This window comes from Rhinoderma darwinii, chromosome 1 (assembly GCF_050947455.1).
Source record: "Rhinoderma darwinii isolate aRhiDar2 chromosome 1, aRhiDar2.hap1, whole genome shotgun sequence".
In the NCBI taxonomy this organism is placed as follows: domain Eukaryota; kingdom Metazoa; phylum Chordata; class Amphibia; order Anura; family Rhinodermatidae; genus Rhinoderma; species Rhinoderma darwinii.
The window spans coordinates 291,448,529-291,470,936 of record NC_134687.1 but is presented as its reverse complement, the minus strand read 5'-3'; the positions used below and the strand labels follow the sequence as shown (position 1 = coordinate 291,470,936).

At 38.6% G+C, this 22,408-nt stretch overlaps 1 protein-coding gene across 1 annotated transcript in view; it reads right to left on the bottom strand.

Annotated features, from left to right (window-relative positions):
• The window catches only part of CPAMD8 (C3 and PZP like alpha-2-macroglobulin domain containing 8), a 112,045-nt gene that overhangs the window by 10,770 nt on the left and 78,867 nt on the right, over positions 1–22,408 (bottom strand). Inside the window, exons 19-38 of the mRNA XM_075825316.1 lie at positions 21,450–21,512; positions 18,728–18,959; positions 18,185–18,338; positions 16,010–16,152; positions 14,945–14,996; positions 14,080–14,378; positions 13,618–13,843; positions 12,217–12,393; positions 10,968–11,049; positions 10,725–10,881; positions 9,990–10,064; positions 9,684–9,849; positions 9,511–9,597; positions 7,889–8,025; positions 7,455–7,610; positions 7,249–7,311; positions 5,661–5,872; positions 4,973–5,060; positions 1,600–1,674; positions 128–233 (exon numbers count right to left, since the gene is read on the bottom strand). Of these exons, the coding sequence (XP_075681431.1) occupies positions 128–233; positions 1,600–1,674; positions 4,973–5,060; positions 5,661–5,872; positions 7,249–7,311; positions 7,455–7,610; positions 7,889–8,025; positions 9,511–9,597; positions 9,684–9,849; positions 9,990–10,064; positions 10,725–10,881; positions 10,968–11,049; positions 12,217–12,393; positions 13,618–13,843; positions 14,080–14,378; positions 14,945–14,996; positions 16,010–16,152; positions 18,185–18,338; positions 18,728–18,959; positions 21,450–21,512 (2,750 nt within the window). The remainder of the gene's footprint in view (positions 1–127; positions 234–1,599; positions 1,675–4,972; positions 5,061–5,660; positions 5,873–7,248; positions 7,312–7,454; positions 7,611–7,888; positions 8,026–9,510; positions 9,598–9,683; positions 9,850–9,989; positions 10,065–10,724; positions 10,882–10,967; positions 11,050–12,216; positions 12,394–13,617; positions 13,844–14,079; positions 14,379–14,944; positions 14,997–16,009; positions 16,153–18,184; positions 18,339–18,727; positions 18,960–21,449; positions 21,513–22,408) is intronic.

Here is a 22,408-nt window from a genome sequence, read left to right as displayed (position 1 = left end):
ACAGGACATAATTATATTACTTTTAAGTATAGTAAAATGTTTTGTAGTAAGAATGAATTTTTTTTTCACAATTGATTTTTTTTTTGTAATCGCAGTATGAACAGGTAGTATTTATGCTGCCACTTACTTGGCTCATAGTAGTCATAGATTTTCACAGGAACTGGTGACGTTTTTCCCACAATATATTCCCTGAATGCTTGCATCTGTACACAGGTCATACACTGACTTGGTATCTGGAAGAAAAATAAGCAATATTCTAATACGACTACTACTACAAAAGGGTCTCATTATTCAGCAGTTATTTGCTTCTCTCAGGTTAGTCCCACCCACACGCAATGTTCCCTCTCTTTTTCTTCCTCTATGCCTTCCACAATATCACTTTTGCTGTTAGAAAGCCTGAGGGATATAAGGAGAGGTGTTTGAAAACCTCCCAACCGTCCCAGATTCAGTGGGACAGTTGAATACAATGCTGAAGCAAGGACCGTCAGCTCCCTGCTTCAGCATTCACTGTGTGAAGCGGCTGTGAGCCGCTCGGCACAGACAGGCGCGATGCAGTGACGTCATTGGGTCTGTTTTTAGCGAGTCACTCACAGCACAGAGTGGAGGAGCAGAGGGATCCCCTCCACTTGTCGTGGGAATGGGGCTAGTTAAGTAATTATTTTATAATTTTTTAATTAGGCACTATGGGGCATGATACTGTAAGGGGGTAGCTAAGGGGGCATTATACTGTATGGGGGCAGCTATGGGGGCAGCTATGGGGGCATTATACTGTATGGGGGCTGCTATGGGGGCATTATGCTGTATGAGGACAGCTATGGGGCATTATACTGTATGGGGGCATTATACTGTATGGGGGCATTATACTGTGTGAGGGCAGCTATTTGGCATTATACTGTGTGGAGGGCACTATCGGGTATTATACTGTGTGGTAGGCATTATACTGTATGGGGGGTTCTATGGGGCTATTATACTGTGGGGAGACACTACAAAAGCATTATACTGCGTGGCCTGAACCGGGTGTGTATGGGCTGGGATTGGGCGAGGTTAAAGGCGTGGCTTAACAGGTAAAAAATATGGCGTGACTCACTACGCGTGGCACATCGGTTGTCCCTCCTTGCGATACTTGAAATTTGGGTATTTTTGTGCCATTGAGAACTGCATGAGTACTGTGTAACTATGTAATATGTGAGGTGTGATACTTCAGCATATGTTGTGAGTACCTAAGAACTCAGAAACTTTGTTAATGTTTACTTCCTATTACTGCTGATAGCTAGGTCTGAGCAAAAGCCCAATAAAATATAGATCTTCTAATACATATCATTACCATCCTTACTGTAAGTGCTCATACATACAAAAGTAATACGGCCATGCATGAGTTGTGTATGTAGCGCAAAGGAATGAATCAGACTTTTGCCTATGACATCAGTAGGCTCTGGTGAAGGCTTTCCTGGTATCACAATGCAGGGTCCAATCCAGTCCTTGGCTCTACATAAACACGGAAATCCAATGAATGGAAAACCAATTGGTCTTTATGAAAATTATGCCTTGCAAATTAAAGACATAGGACGTTGTAATAAAAAATAAAAATGCCATACTCACCTCATCAAAGTAGAACAGCACCTTTCTTCCTTCTACCTCATAGCGTTTCAGCCCTATCTGTTTATTCAAGAGCAGCTGAAACATAAAAAGAAGTGGTATACAATATATTCACAACACTCACAAGGTAAATGTGAGGACTGGTCAATAATAATGTAGTCAATTATAATAATTAACGGATAATAAATAACCTTTTATTACCTTTCTACAGCATTTACCCCGGCCCCACTACAATCTAAATTTTCCTAAATAAGACAAAAAGCTATACACAGACATTTCACCTATACACATATTAGGACTGCGTCATATGCAACCATAATTAGATGACAGCCAGCCAGCAATTTCTTAAGTTCATTAGCTGATGCATAAAGGAAATGCGATGGATTCTGCCAACTACCCCCTAAGACTCCTAATGAGGCCAATAAACAAAAATTCCTCTCCCTGCTGGGACCCCCACACATTTCCCGGATATATCTTTCCAAGAGGGCTCCGTCTGGGCTGTGGAATGCCCAGGACACATTGTGGCATGTGGAGCTGGAGACATGAGACCGTCCCCTCTATGTTAACAAAATCATGCTCATTTGGCTGTAAGCTCAACTTGTAACATCTTCGGTGCTGGTCTAAATTAGCAATGCATGAATACAAACAAGAACCAGTTTGTTTGTACTCCTTTAGGAAACATTCACTGCTGAAGTTTTAGCTGATCGGTTGAATGAATGATTAAAATGTCTCCTTGATTCTCATGAACATACGATGCCGCTTGAGAAAATCATATGGTTAACTAACTCAAAACTGCTGCAAAAGGTTCTAAACACCAGGGGTCTGGACATCCACAAGTGTTCTACAATTAGGTTGCATTAACAATATTGTACGGTGTATAATCTCAAATTTCACACCAGTAATAATCGGAAAACGTAGAATATGTGTTGTTGGCAGACGGCATCTAGCAGATTCTGTTAGACAGTCTATGGGGGAATCTTCTGACTGCAAAAACAGGTCGAAGTGGCTCCCATCAAACTAGACCTGGACCAAGAATCTAGATCTTCTTGTGATGACCAAATAAGACAAATGTATGTCCCCGGTAAATCAAAATGAGGAAACATGTATGTAGAGACATTGCTTAGTCAGGTTAAACTTTTCAGGGTAAACACTTGGAGATTGCAGTAATGAGTTAGCCATCCCTAGGGACAAGAATTGTAGTTGTATGATGCCTTTTTTTTTAAATCAGCTACATAAGTAGATTACAAATGCAGCTTTAAAAACAGCGGACGTCTCTTCCTCAGGCATTGTGTGGCCAATAAAAAAAGGTATACAACTACAAATCAAGACTAAAGGGGGTTTTACACTGGGCGATTATAGGGCTGACAAGTATTCATAGAACGCTCGTTCCCGATAATTGCCGTGTAAACAGGGAAACGATCAGCAGATTAACGAGCAAACGCTCGATCATCTGCTGGTCGTATCGTTTTAAAAAAGTGAAATATTATCATTGTCAGCAGCACATCCCCCTGTGTAAACAGTGAGACACACTGCCGATATGATAATAACAGATGGGGACGAGCGATCGGAGTAATGACCTTATGACAGGAGCAAACGAGAGACGATCAACGATGTCTCGTTGATCGGCACTCGCTGCACCGGCCGATTATCGGCAGGTGTAAAAGGGCCTTAATGGTTGACATCTATCATGAAAGGGAAACCTTATATAGACAATTATATATCAAATATTCACTGCAATTAACCATTGAGTGACCAGGCAGCCGTATATATTGGTGTTGTATATGTTACAAGTTATGACACTTATTGGTCTATTGTGATTGTTGCACTGTAGATTATTCCTATGTTTAGATATTGTGCTCTGTTATTATATATACAGTATATATATATATACACACCCATACATACATACATACACATACATACATATATACACAAACACATATATACTCAGTAAATTGTAACTGCAGGACAACTAAATGCCCATTGGTATTCAAACATATGGACTGTCGATAAGAAGGTAACATTGCCTTTCAATCAGAAATACATTGCAAAACAAGCTCTGTCCCGGTTTAAGACATTTTACATATGGATTTTTAAATGATGTCACTTGTTATTAAATCAACTAGCATTTTAGGTTGCGAGTTATTTTAATCCCTAAAGCAATGTTTTCCTAATGCCAGCTTCCTGGGGTTAAACCAAGCAATTATAGTTTACATCCAAATTAAACAAACTGTATCCTCCAAGCTGGTCACATACAGAGGAATTCCAAGGCGAGTTGTATGTGACCCAATTAAATCCAGATGCGAAAAGCCATGCAGACCTCTAGGAAGTTGTAAAAAACAGCTCCCACGAGAGCAGATCACCCACCCTAGTCCTTCTGAAATGCATATTAAATGCCTTTCACCAGCAGGGGATTCAGAAACTTTCTAAAAAAAAAATGATCATGCTTCTCTGAAGAATAAGATCTCTCCTTAAACAGGTATAGTCCCCAGATACCAGATTTCAAAACGTTTCTAGGAATTCAATATTCTGTTACTCATATAGTTGAACATGTACTGGACAATACTTAAATTCATTAAATCATCTTAATAAACAGAGATTTTAATACAAGGTACACAGCTGTCCCTCCTTAATTCTAAAGGTGCAGTTGAAAGGGACAGGGTTTCTGGTGGGGTATGCACCCGGAGTATTTTATGCCACGGGGGCACTCTGCCTTTGCCAGTATATTTAAATGGAGAGTTAAGCCTCGTTCACACGACCATGTCCGATTTTGCATCCGGATTTGCGTCTGTGTGTCCATTTTTCTCGTCTGAATGACATCCGCTGTTCTCATCCGTTAAAAATTTCTTGGCTGCTTATCATTTCTGTAGAAAGTGTTCTGTTGACCTGGCTCATCTCTCTTAGATTTGGCCAGCAACGTCCACAAGAGTTATAATACTCTCAGCATCAATGAAACGTGGCATAATGTGACTCCAGTAGGGGGTTCAGTTGCTCCAGCAGTGTCTCCTGATGATGAAGACCTCTGTACCACTGGTGTGGAAGAGATTTCCTGGTTTTAGTTTCTGTTTGGCAACGGATACGTTAAAAACGGATCACACGCGGAGAGCCTCTGTATGCTATCCATTTTTTCTCACTCCCATAAATAGCCATGTCTGATCAGGAAAAGCTGACCAGAAAAGGACATGCACTGAGTTTCTAGGATTGGACACACGGATTCGTTAAAAAAAAAAACGGATGTATAAATAGACCCATTGACTTGTATGTGTCAGTGTGCTGTCCGTTTTTAAAACTGACAGAACACTAAAGATAAAATTTAATCCTTGCCCCGGGTAAAGGAAAGCCAAGCTATGATGTTAAAACATCTACACTACATTACCTGTTCCAAACTCTCAATGTCCGCTCGGAATCCTGAAAGCAGAGACAGTTCCAGAACAGCCATGTTAGAAGCACCAGAATGGAGCCATCTGGATAAAAGAGAAACGGAGATCAGTAAAACCACTCGGAACAAGTTCTCTATATCATCTTCAGCTGTTTTCTTGTTAGTGAACATAATTTGCTGAGCATGGTAATAATACTGAGAATTGGCAATCCTATGATACAGGATTAAAGATGAACCGTCTGATATAGCAGCATGTAGACAGACCTCATAGGTAAGCATTCTAACCTTGTGCAGGCTTCCAAGGTCACTTTGTATTCCTGATGGTCCTGATGTGACCCAGGATCATCATCGTCATCGGGAAGTGCTCGGTCTCTGTGAAGCGTCTCTGGACGCCCAGCTTGTCTCCGATCCCTTTGTGGCTTTGGTTCTTTAAGATGGACTATAAGCATAAATGCTGGCTTGGCAACTGGGTCAGGAACATTGTAATGAACATCAATCTGTAAAGAGTTAATCAAGGATCTACATAACTTACACAATTACAATGCCGTGTGAACATACCCTTAGTGAACATAATTTGCTGAGCATGGTAATAATACTGAGAATTGGCAATCCTATGATACAGGATTAAAGATGAACCGTCTGATATAGCAGCATGTAGACAGACCTCATAGGTAAGCATTCTAACCTTGTGCAGGCTTCCAAGGTCACTTTGTATTCCTGATGGTCCTGATGTGACCCAGGATCATCATCGTCATCGGGAAGTGCTCGGTCTCTGTGAAGCGTCTCTGGACGCCCAGCTTGTCTCCGATCCCTTTGTGGCTTTGGTTCTTTAAGATGGACTATAAGCATAAATGCTGGCTTGGCAACTGGGTCAGGAACATTGTAATGAACATCAATCTGTAAAGAGTTAATCAAGGATCTACATAACTTACACAATTACAATACATTTTACAAAATGGCATAAATAAGTAATATCCTAAAATAGAAAATGTAAAAACTTTTTCCTTATAAACATTATACTAGAAACTGATGAACAATATGGATATCCTGCTCAGTTGTTTAAAAAGATTCACATGTGTTCATTTATTAATACACAATTATTATATATCCCAACTCGATGCTCTAATCCTGGCTTTGTTCAACAACAATTCATCTGGGCTAATGCTAATATCACTAATATCACTGAAGCATTGCGGCGCTCTCGGAAGATATTTAACCCTTAACAATCCTCTTTACAAACTATTCTAACAACGACTTTATGTTTTAGCCATCACTGCTGTATAACTGCACGTCACCACATTAATAGTGCCGAATATGACCATTTCGTTCTCCTGGTGGCTTCTCGCACACCAACTCTCTTATACATAACTATCATCGAACATAAATAAAGGAGTTGCCCAATGCAAGAGATCAGGCTTTATTGTCGCCATTAGTATATATACTATCATTACGGCATTATACACTATCATATACACCATTATACACTATCATATACAGCATTATACGCTATCATATACGGCATTATACACTATCATATACGGCATTATACACTATCATATACACCATTATACGCTATCATATACGGCATTAGTATATATACTATCATATACGGCATTATACACTATCATATACACCATTATACGCTATCATATACGGCATTAGTATATATACTATCATTACGGCATTATACACTATCATATACGGCATTATACACTATCATATACACCATTATACGCTATCATATACGGCATTAGTATATATACTATCATTACGGCATTATACACTATCATATACACCATTATACACTATCATATACGGCATTATACACTATCATATACGGCATTAGTATATATACTATCATTACGGCATTAGACACTATCATATCCACCATTATACGCTATCATATACGGCATTATACACTATCATATACACCATTATACACGATCATATACAGCATTATACACTATCATATACGCCATTATACACTATCATATATGCCATTATGCACTATCATATACAGCATTATACGCGATCATATACGGCATTATACACTATCATATACAGCATTATACACTATCATATACGCCATTATACACTATCATATACAGCATTATACACTATCATATACGCCATTATACACTATCATATACGCCATTATACACGATCATATACAGCATTATACACTATCATATACAGCATTATACACTATCATATACAGCATTATACACTATCATATACGCCATTATACACTATCAAGACTGCCGTGATTTTACCTGCATCAAACAGCAGCCTTCTCCTTTTGCACTGACAAACAAACCAGTTGGGATGGTGGGAATCTAAAATCAGAACAGAGAATAACACATTAGTAACAATAGCACAATGAATAAGTAAATGAATGCGACCCACAGCACTTAGAAAAACAGTACAAGAAAAGCCTAAGTAATGGATTGCGCTAGACCAATTTATATTCTCCGCTCACCACAGCTTTCTGCAGGATTTTTTTGTTCAGCCTGTGAAGCTCAAAGGTCTCTTGATAGTCCAAGTTGGTTGAAGCCAGAGATACTGTGAGATTTATACCACCAATATAGGAAAGGATCGCATATTCAGCAAGAGCCTGTAGTGCCACACATGTGTCCTTTTTAAAAAAATGACATATTTAAATATTGTACACAGACATAAATATATGAAATTAAACTGTTTACGCAAATAAGGAATTGTAAGTTTTCTTTCTACGACTAGTGCACGTCTTCCTTTTACACAAGTGGACTAAAAAAGGTCTATTCATAAGGTATATTGTAAATCACTGATCTGTATTCTATTAGCAGCTATGATATTTACACAGGGCAGAAATATTTAATTCTGTTATAAAACAAATGATGGATTAAATTGATGCACTAAAATTCAATGACCAACCTGTGTTGATGAAAATCCCCCCAGGGCATTTCGTTGCTGGGAAAGCCACTTCACTACTGGAAGAGCCGATGCCACGTCCCCAAGAAGGGTATAAGTTAGCAAAGCGTAAGCAGTCATTTCTACTTCTGCGGAGATCACTGAATGAAGGAAAATAAAAAAAAATCAGTGACTAACTGTACATTTTTATAAATGAAGTCGTTTATAAGTAGATTATACTACATGAAAAAAAAATCTTTATTTATTTATGTGGGGGGGGGGGGTGATCGGTATTTAATATTGTAGACGTCACGTCAATACATAATTATTGGACTAGGAACACTGGCAAAAAAATTACTGTAATATATCGGAAAGTAATACAAGTCTTGGAAGACACTTACGGCTTTCACAACCTTCTGAAAATAATATTCCCTAATCTACAATTCCTATTGACAAGAAGAACTACAGGAATAGCCAGAGTTTTATTTTTATGCATGTCCAATTTTGGATGATTTCAGTACAATTATCTATGACTCTTATTAGCCACTCATAGAAAATATGAGTGGCTTGAAAAAGCCCTTAAAAAAGCTGTACTGGCGAAACGCGCGTCGGGGCGCTACCTCACCATCTGGGTCACGTGACTACACCTCATATTTATGAGTAAGGCATTGATAATTTAGCCTTATTTTCCATTGGACATTTTGTATACATTAGGCCCCTAGGTTACTTAGCTGGTTATAAAACTCTCTCTGGGTTATATCCCCGTTTGGTCCATGACTATACCTGTGCTATATAGTGACGATCCATCTCTATGAATTTTTGATGGTGGTCTTTTTTGAACAGGGAATATGTTTTGTGCGGATAATATGTATGTATCCTTTGCTGTGGCAATGCCGATCCTTCAATAGTATGTACTCTGTATTGAGAATATAAGTACTTTGTAACCAATGTGGTGTTATTGTTACCATGAATGTGGTCCAGATACAGATTTCGTTTTTAGATCCTCTGTAGTTTTTATACGAATTTAATAAAATGTTCTAATTTTTTTTATACTTATAGTGTATGACTCCTTTTTCTCAGTGTTTAATATCATAGTAAATATGTAACCACTAGTTACTAACTAGACTTCACTGATGTTCATACAGGGTTGGTTAGAAGTTGCTTCAGAGAACCTGTTTCCTAAAGCTTCTCCACACAAGCGATCCACCTGTCATGTCTGTCATTGCATTGCAGGACCTCCCAGATTCGTCAGAGGCCCTTCAAGCTTACTCACTTCCAACATGAGGAATGCTGTCTTTGATTAATCTAGTAGTTACTTCAGAAAAGTTACACATTCTCCGTGACAGATATAAGGGTAGACTATAGTATATTTTATTACTACCGTATATAAATCGGTAAAGAAGAGGACACAAAAACTTGGTGTTCTGTAGTGCCAGGGAACACAAGAGTACATGTCAAAGGGGAGAGGGTAGAATGTATTTGAAATGTGAGACCTAGGCTATCTACCTTTAATTTCAAATTCGTACACCTTTTGTATCTAGCAACTTTTTACGAAAATGGGATGACGGGTGAAAGTTTAATGTGTGAAGGAATTTGGTTGATGCATTGCTGACAATGAAAAAATATTGCGTATGTATATGTATTACCCGACTGTGACAGCCCATCATTAAAACCCATGAAGGTGTCCTCTTCTGTTGCCAATGAGCCAGTCAAACTCCAATGAGTGAACCCATCTTAAATCAAAAGAGACAGAATGGTTAAAAAAAGGTTGTGAAGAGATGAAAAGTGTTTTCCAGGCAGTGAGGAACACATAGGATACCTTTTGTTATAGCCATGCTGTTTAGTCTCCTGAGAGCCACAGTAGCAGAAGAGCTTCGCAGCAGTGTCAAGGCGTATGTAGTCAAGGCTGTGGTGTAAGGGTCATTTGCTGAATACAAGTGGGTCTCCAAATACACTTTGGATTTCGAAACAGCATTTTTTTCTTCCTGGGACAACAAGTAACACGATTATGTGATGCTTCGAAACACTTTGGTCACATCTACTTTCTACTCTATTCTGTTTCACATACATTGAAGGAATTAACATGTATGTTGAGCGCTTTAAAAAGATCTGCTTTGGCCCTTACCTCCGATGTGACGCCGGTTTCCAGTAGAGCTGCTGCAACATAGGCTGTTAGAGCGATTTTCCCATGATTCCCACCCTGTATGGATAAAAAAGATAAATATGTAATATCTGGTAACTACACAGGGTTTGTCTTTGAAATAATACATTGTTATTTGCAATATACAGATTTACACTGGCTTTCAGGAAAGATTAAGGAGAACAGAGTCTATGAGTCAGAAAAGACTGGAAAGGATAGATTAAAAGAGCAGGCAAAGAGAATTGCTGATACAAATTGTAACAACTAACTCAACGGAACATAGAATTGTGTCTTTTCCCATGATCATTTATGGTTTATTTTATTAATCATTTTTTTTAGGCCATGTTCACACTGAGTTTTTTTTTGCAGGCAGATTCTGACCTGCCTGCACTTTCTTTGCGGCGTTTTTTGTGAAGCTTTTTGACCGAGGCTATTAAGTGCCGCGGGCAAAAAAAAGCGCCGCAAAAAGCGCTTTCTCTGCCTCCCATTGATTTAAATGGGAGGTCAGAGATGGAACAGCAGGAAGAAAGAGAATGTTGCTTTTTTTTTCCAGTAAAATCAATGGGAGGCAATTCTGGCAGTTTTTTTAGCACGATTTCCGCGTCAAAAACAGCACCAAAAAACGAAAATGCTGGTTGTTTTCTTAATCATATAAAAAATATTTTACTTCACTTTTTGGATTAATAGACACAAGAACCGTTTTCCTAGACATCCATTTACCTGAATATCTTTGTTTAGAAGTCGCCCCATGGCTGAAAAAGAACCATCTCTCTTTTGGTGCTGGATAATCCAGTCTTTTGCGGCTGAAAGCTCCAATGGATCAATAAAGATGAAGCCACGAGACTGTGCAAATGATTTTAGCACAAAGGCTGTGAGCCTGGAAGAAACAGGACAATATAATGAGCATGCACACATAATGGTTGAGAGTAGAAATTGTGCCGATTCCTTTGACTTCTTTCTTACCACATACTTCCAGAAGAGTCCCTCTCTCCAAACGCACTGTATGAGCCATCCTGTCTCTTGTATGTTAGCTGGCGCTGATAACCTGTGAAAAAAAGGTGAAGGATATCATACAATAAATCAAGAACTCAAAGAGTACAGCACTTAGGTTCCATGAAATCATAATATCATTTAACGATGGTTCTCCAAGAACAGGGAGCCCACCATAAGACTTCTTTCTAATCCAGTGATGTACAATCCTCAATGTACAAAAACTTTATGACCCAAAAATGAGTGTTTACATCATTAATAATCATAATTACAATTACATTACAGATGTTCTATAGGAAGTTGGATAATGACCATTTACAAATAATAATGATAATTTTTCTGTAACACCAGGTTTCATCTACAATAAGTAAAACATATATTGTTAAAGGGGTTGGCCACTTTTCTAATGTTTTTCTATAAAAGCTATAAATGTTAATTATACTTGTAACATCACCACTTATCTATATATCATCCCCCCGCTGTGCAAATGAAGACCCCCGGCTGCCCATGTCTGTGCTGTGTAAACAATCCCGCCGTGTCCATACAATGTAACATAGCAGCAGTCATGTGGATAAATCACGTGACCGTTTTTTTTTTCCGAGCAGTCAATGGCTGCCTACACTTCAGCACAGTTGCTGTACAGTAGCTGAGCGCGGTCAACGCATGCTCAGATAAAAGGGATCAAAATCTTCTGTATCTGCGCATGGGCTGGATGTGTTCAAAATGAGATGGGCCCCTACCACCTAATGACAGAAAACTGAAACAGCTGCGTAAGTAGAAATAATTAAAGGTATGGCTAGTAATGTAGTGCCATATATCAGAGAACCCACATAGTGGTGCTAGATAGAAGAAAGCCACCAATTTGTTATTTCCTACAAAAAGGTACAATGTTCTTGCACCGGAGTGCAACCTCTGGGCCCCCATAGCAGCTGCTAGGGCTATAGTTAGGCCCATGATCCTAAGGCCTCATGCACACGGTCATATTATGGATCTGTAATATAGCACCCATAGAAACACATGGGACTATAGTATACCTCGGATTATATACGTAGCCAGTTTTTTATTTCATGGATTAATAGGGACTTGATGTACTTTAGCCCAAAGGGATTGATAAACATGACAAAATAACACTGCTTAACAATACCTGACTGGGCCTTGTAATGAACAACCATAGAATTTACAGAACATTCATAGTCTTCATAAAAATATATTACTAAAGTACCTTGCAACAGGTAGTCCACAGCTTCATTCTCCACTTCGGAACATAATTGTTTGGTTTTTTGGAGATACTTTAGAACAAATACATTTGGGGCAAAATGTATCATATTTTGCTCCCCACATCCAAACGGAAGTCGAAGGAGGTTATCCAAGTTACTCACAGTGGGACCCATTACATCTCCTAGAGGTTACATTTAAGCAAAATTAAAAACCAGAGAGAGAGAGAAACACATTAGAAATATTATAAATAAAAGCTATTCGGTAACCAATCCTAACCAAGTTTCTTCCTTATGCACTGTCTATGCTCGGTTTCCTAGTTTACATTTCCATTCTTATGGTGCAAACATGACAAGGAAATTAGTCAATAAGAACTGTTCTCAAATGTCTACAAATTAAAAAAAGCATTAACTGGAAAACAATATATTTGCAAACTAAGGTTGATCTCTAATCTCTATGCTAAACCACAAGTAATTATTGCTGTGCTAAAATCTGTAGAGGAAAGTCAATGTCAAGAACATGTAGGATTAAACAGTCAAGGGGAGATTTAATAAGTGATTTGCGGCAGTTTTCTGGTGAGAAAAAGTTGCACATTTTGGTGCATGTCTGTTTTGCTAATTTATTATAATTTATGCCGCAAATTGGCGGAAATTACAGCGAAAAGCTACGCCAGCTCATAGCATTTTACTCCAGTGGGCTTCTGTTTAAGACTGGCATATGAAACGCTAGTCTTAGTAATTTCCCCCCACAAAAAAACACAGCACATTTTAGTGTTCAAAACCATGTAACAACTCAATTGTGCTAAAAGTGCGCCATCCATGAGGCTGGATGAGAACTTCACCGCAGGCAGCACCTTTTTGTGACTGAACAGTTGCAGCATTATTGCACATATACAGTACAGTCCATCCCCAGAACTTTCCCATCTCCAATTTATGATGGGAGGCAATTTCACTTTTCACTTCAGATAAGGCTACAAATACCCCTGGATTGCCCTACTAGACTCTACCGCATTTTCAATGTCATGATCCTTTTTTAATATCACAAAAACCTAGAGGGTCTCGCTTCTCTGGAAACTGAAGTTGTTGCTCCAAAGCAAAACGTTGAACCATAATGGTTGTATATGTGCCCGCCTATCAAACAGACTATCCAAATTTACCAGTCTTACAATAAATTCATTACTGGCATTTCTTGGTTACATTTATTACATTTCTTTCCCTAAGAATTAGAAGGAACCAAATTACTAATATTTCCCAAACATGTGGTTAACTACATTTGAAGTAAACTTGTATATAAGTTTGCATAATATAGTATGTCAATAGAAGGATAACAACCACACTGTAAAATGTGCTAACAGATGGGTTTTTACATTTATAAAGGTGATACAATTCATTAAAATAATAATATTGACCTATGATAGATGCTGTGGCTCTCTCGGACCCTGGAATGATATTGTGTGGGATGCCCAGAGTGAAAGCCTCATTGTGGTTCTCATCTGTCTCTTCCTTCCTCCAGATTTTAAACTCCCCTATGGAACCCCAGCCAGTTGAAAAGCCGATGAACTTCACGTCCGGCTTCTTGCCCGCTTCCCACTCCACGATAACAGAGTCGTTGAAGCCCTTGGTGCCGTGTCCTACCTGAGGAAGGTGGAGACAGAGAAAAATGGAGGTGGGTGGTCTTCACCCATAAAACTTGTCTACTATTTCAATTTATTTAAATTTTGTAAAGTAGATAAACATAATAATTATCATTCTTGAAGACAGCCAAATACACATAGAGAAACAAAACAATGGCATATATAAATTTGATAGAAAAGCCCTTTTCAAGTGCTGAGCACTTAGTTTATGCACTGAATATATGTTAGATTGTTTACCTGGATGAGACCATTTTTCCAGCTAATCCAGAATGCTCGAAACTCATCCCAAGATAGGATAGCCAGAGTGTTTGCACTGGACACAGGTTCTCCCATCTTGCTGGTTGTTATCCAAGTTCTAGAGTTCTGTTGACCACCAATAACAATCTCTATCATTTCAGCCATGTCATGAGGTCCTGACGAGAGTGCAACATGGGCATCATTGTGGGCTTTCACAGTCAAGTCAAAGTGGGTCATTCGTTGTGGCTTCTGCACATACTGATACTCAAACTTGTTGGGAGTAGAAATCTGAATTTTCTCTAGGCCAAAAAAGACACTGCATAAATTCACAAAGAAATGTATACAAGAAGATGGCAACAAGCATTATGAGAAATATGCAAATGTTAAAGACATATTCCAGGCAAATCTAAGAAAAGTAGTGCCCACAACATCCACGTAACCTCCTCTCCTTATTTCTGTTAGTTGCACCATTTTCATTTTTCTAGCTGGCAATAAAGCCTATAGAGCTAACATGATGTATATGACACATTTATTTCCATAGCTCTTCTTCTAGTATACTGGTCATGCTCCACCCTTTGTGTCCCAGTCAGTCTACATAACATTAATTATTTCCCCTCTTTCTGAAGAGCCTCCTACCTCCTCCCTTGTCACTTATGTTGCATTAGCTAATAGTATGTGGTATGAGTGACATGCCCGTTACAGGACCGGGGTTCCCTCAGGCAGAGTTTAATTCACACATTAGAGAACAGTGTAGACCCAAGAGGGAACATAGTGAAAGACTCTAGATGGCTGCACCCATAAAGATATGGGGCCCCTTATAACGCACATATGCTATACTTGTTTTCATTTTATATTTTTTACTTACCATTGGGGCACAAGAAGACACTGTAGGTGTATTCTCGGGCTAAACCCTCTGGCTGGAACAGAAGACAAATATATTTCTTATTAAATATACAAAACCAAAAAAGAAAATAGGCTACTTGTAAATACAATTTATGCAAAAGATGCAAAAACCAAATTGATATGTTTGCATTTTGCTCAGATACGAGATGCAGCCAAATTTCCAAGCCAATTATAAGACAGTAATATCTATCGAACCAATTATTTCTAACAAATACGGAAAATAGCTGCCACCCATGTAATAACTCCTTTGATTTGCCATGTACTGTTTTCACATAAGATGTATAAAAAACATAGCATTCCCCACTCTCCTTGCCATTTATAAAAGTCCCATAGTCTTAAGTTTTTGCATGTCAAACTACCATGCTAAATTTGTGCCGTTCTTCCCATTACTATTTATGGACAGTTTGTGTAGGGCTGGGGTCTGAAAAAGGATGGTCAGGTCCAGGAAAATGCTTTGCATTTCATCTAATATATTTGGGTGTAGCATTAAATCTAATCTCACAATCAAAAACGCATTTATGAGAACACAAAAAGTCTATGGGCATTCTTTTTTTTTCTGCTTGTTTTCAGGACTTGTATGTATTGGTCTTTGGGAATGTTAAAATAATAGGCTTTAACTTTAAAGAGTATTTTCATAATTTGTGATTCCAGCCTTGTACAACCACACAGTTCACAAAAACAATGTTTCGTCTCCTATGACAGCTCATCCGGAGAGCTGAATTGTTGCCTTATGATATGTGTGACATAATAGAATGGCATACTGAGGCCTGTAACCCGTCACATAGTCATGAAATTCAGCAGACTGATCTTTATATTTTGGTGATAATGTGACAACATAAACTGGTTTGTCAAAGTCCAACCCTGCTGGTGACCTAAATGAAAAAAATAGCAAAAATGATGCTGGTATGGTGGCTTAAAGACATTAGCAAAGAAAGCGAAAGTAATTATATATTCTACTTTATTTTAATACTCAAATCAAATTAAATCTCGAAAGTAATAAATAATAAACAAGAATAATGGAGCTCACCTCAACTATCACACGTCTACGGACAAAATCGACCCCAGATGGAGACTTCCTCTCACCATACAGGTCTTCTGAATATTTGCTGTTCTTCAGACTATTGCTGCCTTCTCCAAGACAGTTCATTCCTGCATATGCCAGACCTCTAGCTGGGAATAAAGATGGCATTAGCTACCATACTAAGTCGCTTAATATTAGACATATATCATAATAATTCAAGTAATTCAAGTATTTAAATATGAATTATGACTTGTAGATATTCCTGATAGCATATAAATCTACACTGGATAAATCTCTTTGAATCTAAAAGTAAATTTAGGTCCTTAATATTTCTTATTAAAAAGCTTAAAGGGGCATTTCAGCCTTTAGCATTTTTTACTTATCTACTGGATAGGTGAAAAATGAAAAATAGATCGGTGGGGGTCCATCCGCTGGGACCATGGTTCTTCATTCTCGGCAGCTGCCGTCTTGACACTAGTTTAAATGGAGCGGAGGCCAGATAAGCGCTGTGTCGCTCCATTTAAATTCTATGAGGCTGACGGAAAGAGGTGAGAGATGTACTCGGCTGCTTCCGTCAGCCCCATAGACATTAAATTAAACGTACATGGCCTTTGCTCCATGAAATTTGCAGCCTTTCCACTGCATTTATTTCCTCAATGTGTGACTAGAGCTTTAAAAAAAAACCTCATTGGACTTGAATCGCACTGAATTTTGTTGCGGATTTTCAGTGCAGAATCCCTAAAAAAATGTGCAAATCTGACCCGTGTGACGGGCTATTGAATAATTTATCAGATAGTGGATTTAATGCCATACTCCTGAGCTGTTACTAGTGAGGATTTATCAGTAATAACCCCATGCAGTGGTCCATTGAATTGTTATAGAAAAAAAACCAAAACATTTACATTGTATGCTTTTCAAGGATTTTCTTTCCTCCAGCGCTCCTGGATTCTTCGTTTACAATTTGCAAGTGTAATTTGTTCTTCCTCTTGTTATTTATTTAACTTGCACAACATAGAGTCCCATCAGTTAAACATTTGTCTATTTGTCAGTGTGCAAGGGCATGAAACGTCTGACAAAGAAGCAGAGGGTCTTTCACACCTTGATTTTCTCCATATTTTGGCAGGTGTTGGAAAGGGTGGGGCTTAAATGAAGGGTTGGGCTTAGTTTTGTTTGGCGTCACTTGCAGTCAGAGCAGTAGATGGACGTGTCTACTAATTCCTACCAAAAAATAAAGCAGCCTAAGCCCCATCCTTTTTCCTGTTCCTATAGTTCGGCTAGAATACAGCTCAGGAAGGGGGAGAAAGAGGGGGATTAAATTCAATACCCCCAGGAATATATAGAATATATACACTTCTGGCTTTGGCTCAGAACATGTAGCAAAAAACTGCCACAAAAACTCCATCAATACTGTGTGTGATCCTGGCCTTAGGCTGGGCTCAAATCTGTGTTCGGATTTTCCATTGTTCCAATCTGTCATAGGAGCCCAACTATGAAAATTCGGAGCCGCCAGGTCTGTTGCGTGACGGAAACCAACGGCGCCCAACGGAACACACTGTCTTTAACGGGTTTTCGTCATTGTGTCCGTCGCTTTGCATGCTGCGCTATTTCATTCAGCAAAAATTACGGAATCTTCCTAACGATGAACAAAGCCTTAGGCTCAGATGATACAGGAGTTTTTTTTGGAGCCGATTTTAACGTTGAAACGACTTCGGAATAAGTGCCAAAAAAATGGCCGAAATAGCCCCCCATTGATTTCAAGAGGCAGAGGCGTTTTTTTTTCCCTGGTGGCTTTTGGTCTCTTGTTGGCGAAAAAAAAAAAAAGAGTCATGTCCTTTCTTGCCATGTTTTTCGCCTCTGACCTCCCATTGAATCAATGGGAGGCAGAAAATACCCACGGCGCTTGTTTCCAAAGATTTTTCGCAGCGTTTTTTGCCTTCGGTCCTTGCATTAGATTCAATGACCAAGGGCGAAAAATGCTGAAAAAAAGCACAGGCAGTTCAAAATCTGCCTCAAAATTCTTGAAGGAATTCTGAGGCTGATTTTTTCTGCCTGCAAAAATACTCAGTGTGAACAGGGCCTTAGATTGTTGAAGTGCAAATGATAAATAATTTCTTTCAAAAAATATATGGGACGTACAATTATTTATATTGTTTGACAATTTTAAACATACCACTGGATTACCTGAAATGTTTGCATGTCCTAGTTCAGAAAATGAGAACACTGCCGATGTGGGTTTAGTCTCTCCTGAAGCCACACAAAGCTTCCGAATCAGATGCTGTTTTCCAGGGTATCCTACAAATTTCACACCTTTTGTGATCATGATCTTTATATGTACCTAGTAAGAAACATACTTAAAAACTTAAATGTTAAGGCACAATTAAATAAATAAACATTAACGGTGAATCGAAGAAATAGGAATTTATTATACTTTTTATATACTATTATTTAAAAAAGTAAATATATAATACATTTTCATGAATGCAGTTAACTAAAATAATTTTATTTGAACCAATATGATGGCATAAGAATGACAAACAAGTGATTTATTGCATGCGTGCAACATTAGTATTTTCTGTTAGCTGAACAACTGACACATTTTCATATGTAACTAAATTATCCAAAATCTATAGTATATCACCAGCTCATAATAAACTGATAGGTATCAAAAACATCAATATTCAATCAAACTTTGGAAAATTTGGCAGAATAATGTTAATTCCTCACCTCAACATTGATAGGAAGGTAATTGTAAACTGTAAGTGGAATCTTGACCTGCTCTCCTCGTATCACATGGTATGGCAAGGTGAAGTCAATGAAGAATGGTTTGAATGTCTTTAGATGGGCTGCCTTAGCCACTGCCAGTCCTGTTTCTTCAGACACACCAATGACTTCACTTATCCATGTCGTTATAGAGTCTGGGACTTCTACATGCAGTTCTCCCTCCCCAGTAATATCACTGTGAAGACATAAAAGTTATACATCGGTGTCTTTCACCTAGGATAATGCCAACATAGACAAAGCATTTTTATGGTAGGATGACATCAAGTAGAATTTTAGAGCTAAAAGGGTTTTCCGCATTCACAAAACGTAAACCTTTCTCGACCAAGGGTCGTTGATTTTTTGAGTTTCCATTTCTGATATGCCCTTTTTTAAACGATAATATCTTGGCAACCACTTTGAACATCACAACCATTTTTACTTTGTTATTTAAAAGACTTACGAGACTTTCATTTTCTAGATTCGTTTAATTAATTCCGTGTTTTGAATTTTTATTATGAGCAGACAAATCACAAAAAATGTGAAAAGAACACTTTTTGTAATTTTATATATATATATATATATATATATATATATATATATATATATGTATATATGCACATAAAAACACTGTACAGCTCTGTAACAATTAGTCTTCTTCTCTCTACGTCACCCTGGATCGCTGTGAGGGGAGAGTGAAGAGGGCTATATACACACGACCATGAAAAAAATGGCAGTCAACAACGAATCAATGGTCAGTTTTTCATGGCTGTTTTGCACCAATGCATTTCAAAATTTGAATTAATTTCCCGGCCGTCTGATCGTTTTTCACCGCCATTTGCCAGTTTTCATGGATGTTAAAAAAAACAACATGAATTTTAAATCATTAGGGTTTTTTTGTCCCAACTCCCTGAAAACACCACAGTGCCCATGTAGATAGTGACGCAATGCCACTGTAGATGGTGCCACATTGTAGCTGCCTGGCAGGGCCTAGGGATTCCGCTCCTACATGGAGCCCCTATTGTTTCTGTCCATATATGGACAGTGACGTCAGGGGTTAACTCTAAAAGTGGAATCCCCTGCCAGAGCAGGCATTCCGCTCCTGGAGTAGCCCCTGATGTCACTGTCCATATATGGATAGTGACACCAAGGACCTCTCCAGTAGCGGAATCCCCGGCCAGAGTATGGCCCGGGGATTCCACTCCTAGAGAGAGCCACTAACGTCACTGTTCATATGGACAGTGACGTCAGGGGCTGTCTAGAAGTGGAATGCCCGGCCAGTGCGTTCTTACACCAGGATTCCGCTCCTAGAGTGAGTTCAGGTGGTGCTATCTACAGTGTGGGGTGCGATGCTATCTACAGCAGGGGGGGTTGCTATCTGCAGGGGGGGTGGCACTATCCTCAGCGCTGGCCGGGGATTCCGATGTTGGAGGGAGCTTAGGTGGCGCTATCTAGAGAGGGTTTTGAGCTACCTACCGGGGGTTGTGTGTGGCGCTATCTTCAGTGAGGGGTGTATTCCGGGGCTCTCAAAGCCCCGGACGATATAAGAGTGCAGCGCTGCTCACACTGAAGCAGCACTGCACTCATTAAACCCCATTCCAGGCTGTTAAGGTCTATATACGTGACAACTGCACGGGGCTTCTGCAGTTGGAACGTATATAGCCGTATGGCAGTAGTGAAGGGGTTAATTATCGTATATATATTGAAAAATTACACAATTTTCTAAAAATAAAAATTGTATTTTATTTCCTTGTGATTTTAAATATCTCACCAGCAGTTATTCAATGGGATCTAGTGCCTAAAAATTGCCCTGGTTACATTATGGTCACACACGATTTGTTACAGTTCAGTTATCAGAGATGTGTCTCAGGACAATTTTTTTTAACACTAGTCATGAATAATAAAGGTTCCCATTGAATGATTGCAAGCAGAGATCTTGAAAATTCTAAGGAATTGATATGGAAAGTAGACTTTTTATATAGATACAATAAATAAGCTTTATTTGCTAAAACCATAATACCCTTCTGAAATACTGTAGATTTATAGCCTAATTCAAAAAATAAATCCAATGTTTGCGAATATCTTTTAAAAACCAAGTAACAACACTATCTTGTTTAATGTCTAAAACATTTTTTAGAATGAACAGTAAAAAACCTAATTAAAACAATTTCCAAGTGACAGGATATATCACAATGATAAATACCAAGTTTTACATCAATAAAAATAAAATAAAGAAAATCGTCTCATATTTACTTTCTTCCAGATATCAAATTACAACAATGGTGAATAAGGCCTTATTTACAAGCGTTGCGCAACTCGGACGTGAAAAACTATAGTTTTTCACGTCCGAGGTGCACCCGTGCTCGGCACTGCGGGACGCGATGTCTCGCATCCCCCACAGATAAGTCTATGGAGGGATGCGTGAAAAGATAGGACATGTCCTATTTTCTCACGGACCCCTCACACGGTCCGTTGAAACAACGGCTGTGTAAACGGCCACATTGAATTAAATAGGTCCGTGGGACGGCCGCTATTTCAAGGGCCGTCCCACGGACGTTTAACACGTTCGTGTAAATAAGGCCTAAGCCCACTAAAACAAATGTGCAACATTATAATCTAAAGATGATAACGGGTTATTTCTGACCAATTCTGCTGGATGATCTGTAAAGTCTGATGCCTTTGAAATTACCTGACATTGAAGCAGTGCCAGACCCAGGTTTCAGGAAAGAATGTCCTTTTTCTTTTCTCAAATCTATGGAAAAAACAAAACAAAAACAAAGACAACAGTCATATAATTACTATAGGAACACCAGTGATTGCTGGTTCACCTCTAAATATATTTTCCAAAGTTACTCAAACTTTAAAAGTCGTTTACATCGAAACTGTAAAAATGTATTCAAAAGCAAACCTAGGCCCCATTCACATCTAATTTTTGCCTTATGTTTAGCGTGCCCATCTGGAAAGACTACTCTATAACATACAACGGGATCCCGTAAAACGGTATACCACGTGTGATGCTATGGGTGATGTATACCACTGTATGGCATACGCCACAGGCATCCATTTGACGTATACACTACCGTTCAAAAGATTAGGGTCACTTAGATATGTCCTTATTTTTGCAAGAAAAGAACAGTTTTTTTCAATGAAGATAACATTAAATCAATCAGAAATACACTGTATACATTGTTAATGTGCTAAATGACTATTCTAGCTGCAAACGTCTGGTTTTTAATGCAATATCTACATAGGTGTATAGAGGCCCAATTCCAGCAACCATCACTCCAGTGTTCTAATGGTACATTGTGTTTGCTAACTGTGTTAGAAGGCTAATAGATGATTAGAAAACACTTGAAAACCCTTGTGCAATTATGTTAGCACCGCTGTAAACAGTTTTGCTGTTTAGAGAAGCTATAAAACTAACCTTCCTTTGAGCTAGTTGAGAATCTGGAGCATTACATTTGCGGGTTCGATTAAACTCTCAAAATGGCTAGAAAAAGAGAGCTTTCATGTGAAACTCGACAGTCTATTCTTGTTCTTAGAAATGAAGGCTATTCCATGCGAGAAATTGCCAAGAAACTGAAGATTTCCTACAACAGTGTGTACTACTCCCTTCAGAGGACAGCACAAACAGGCTCTAACCAGAGT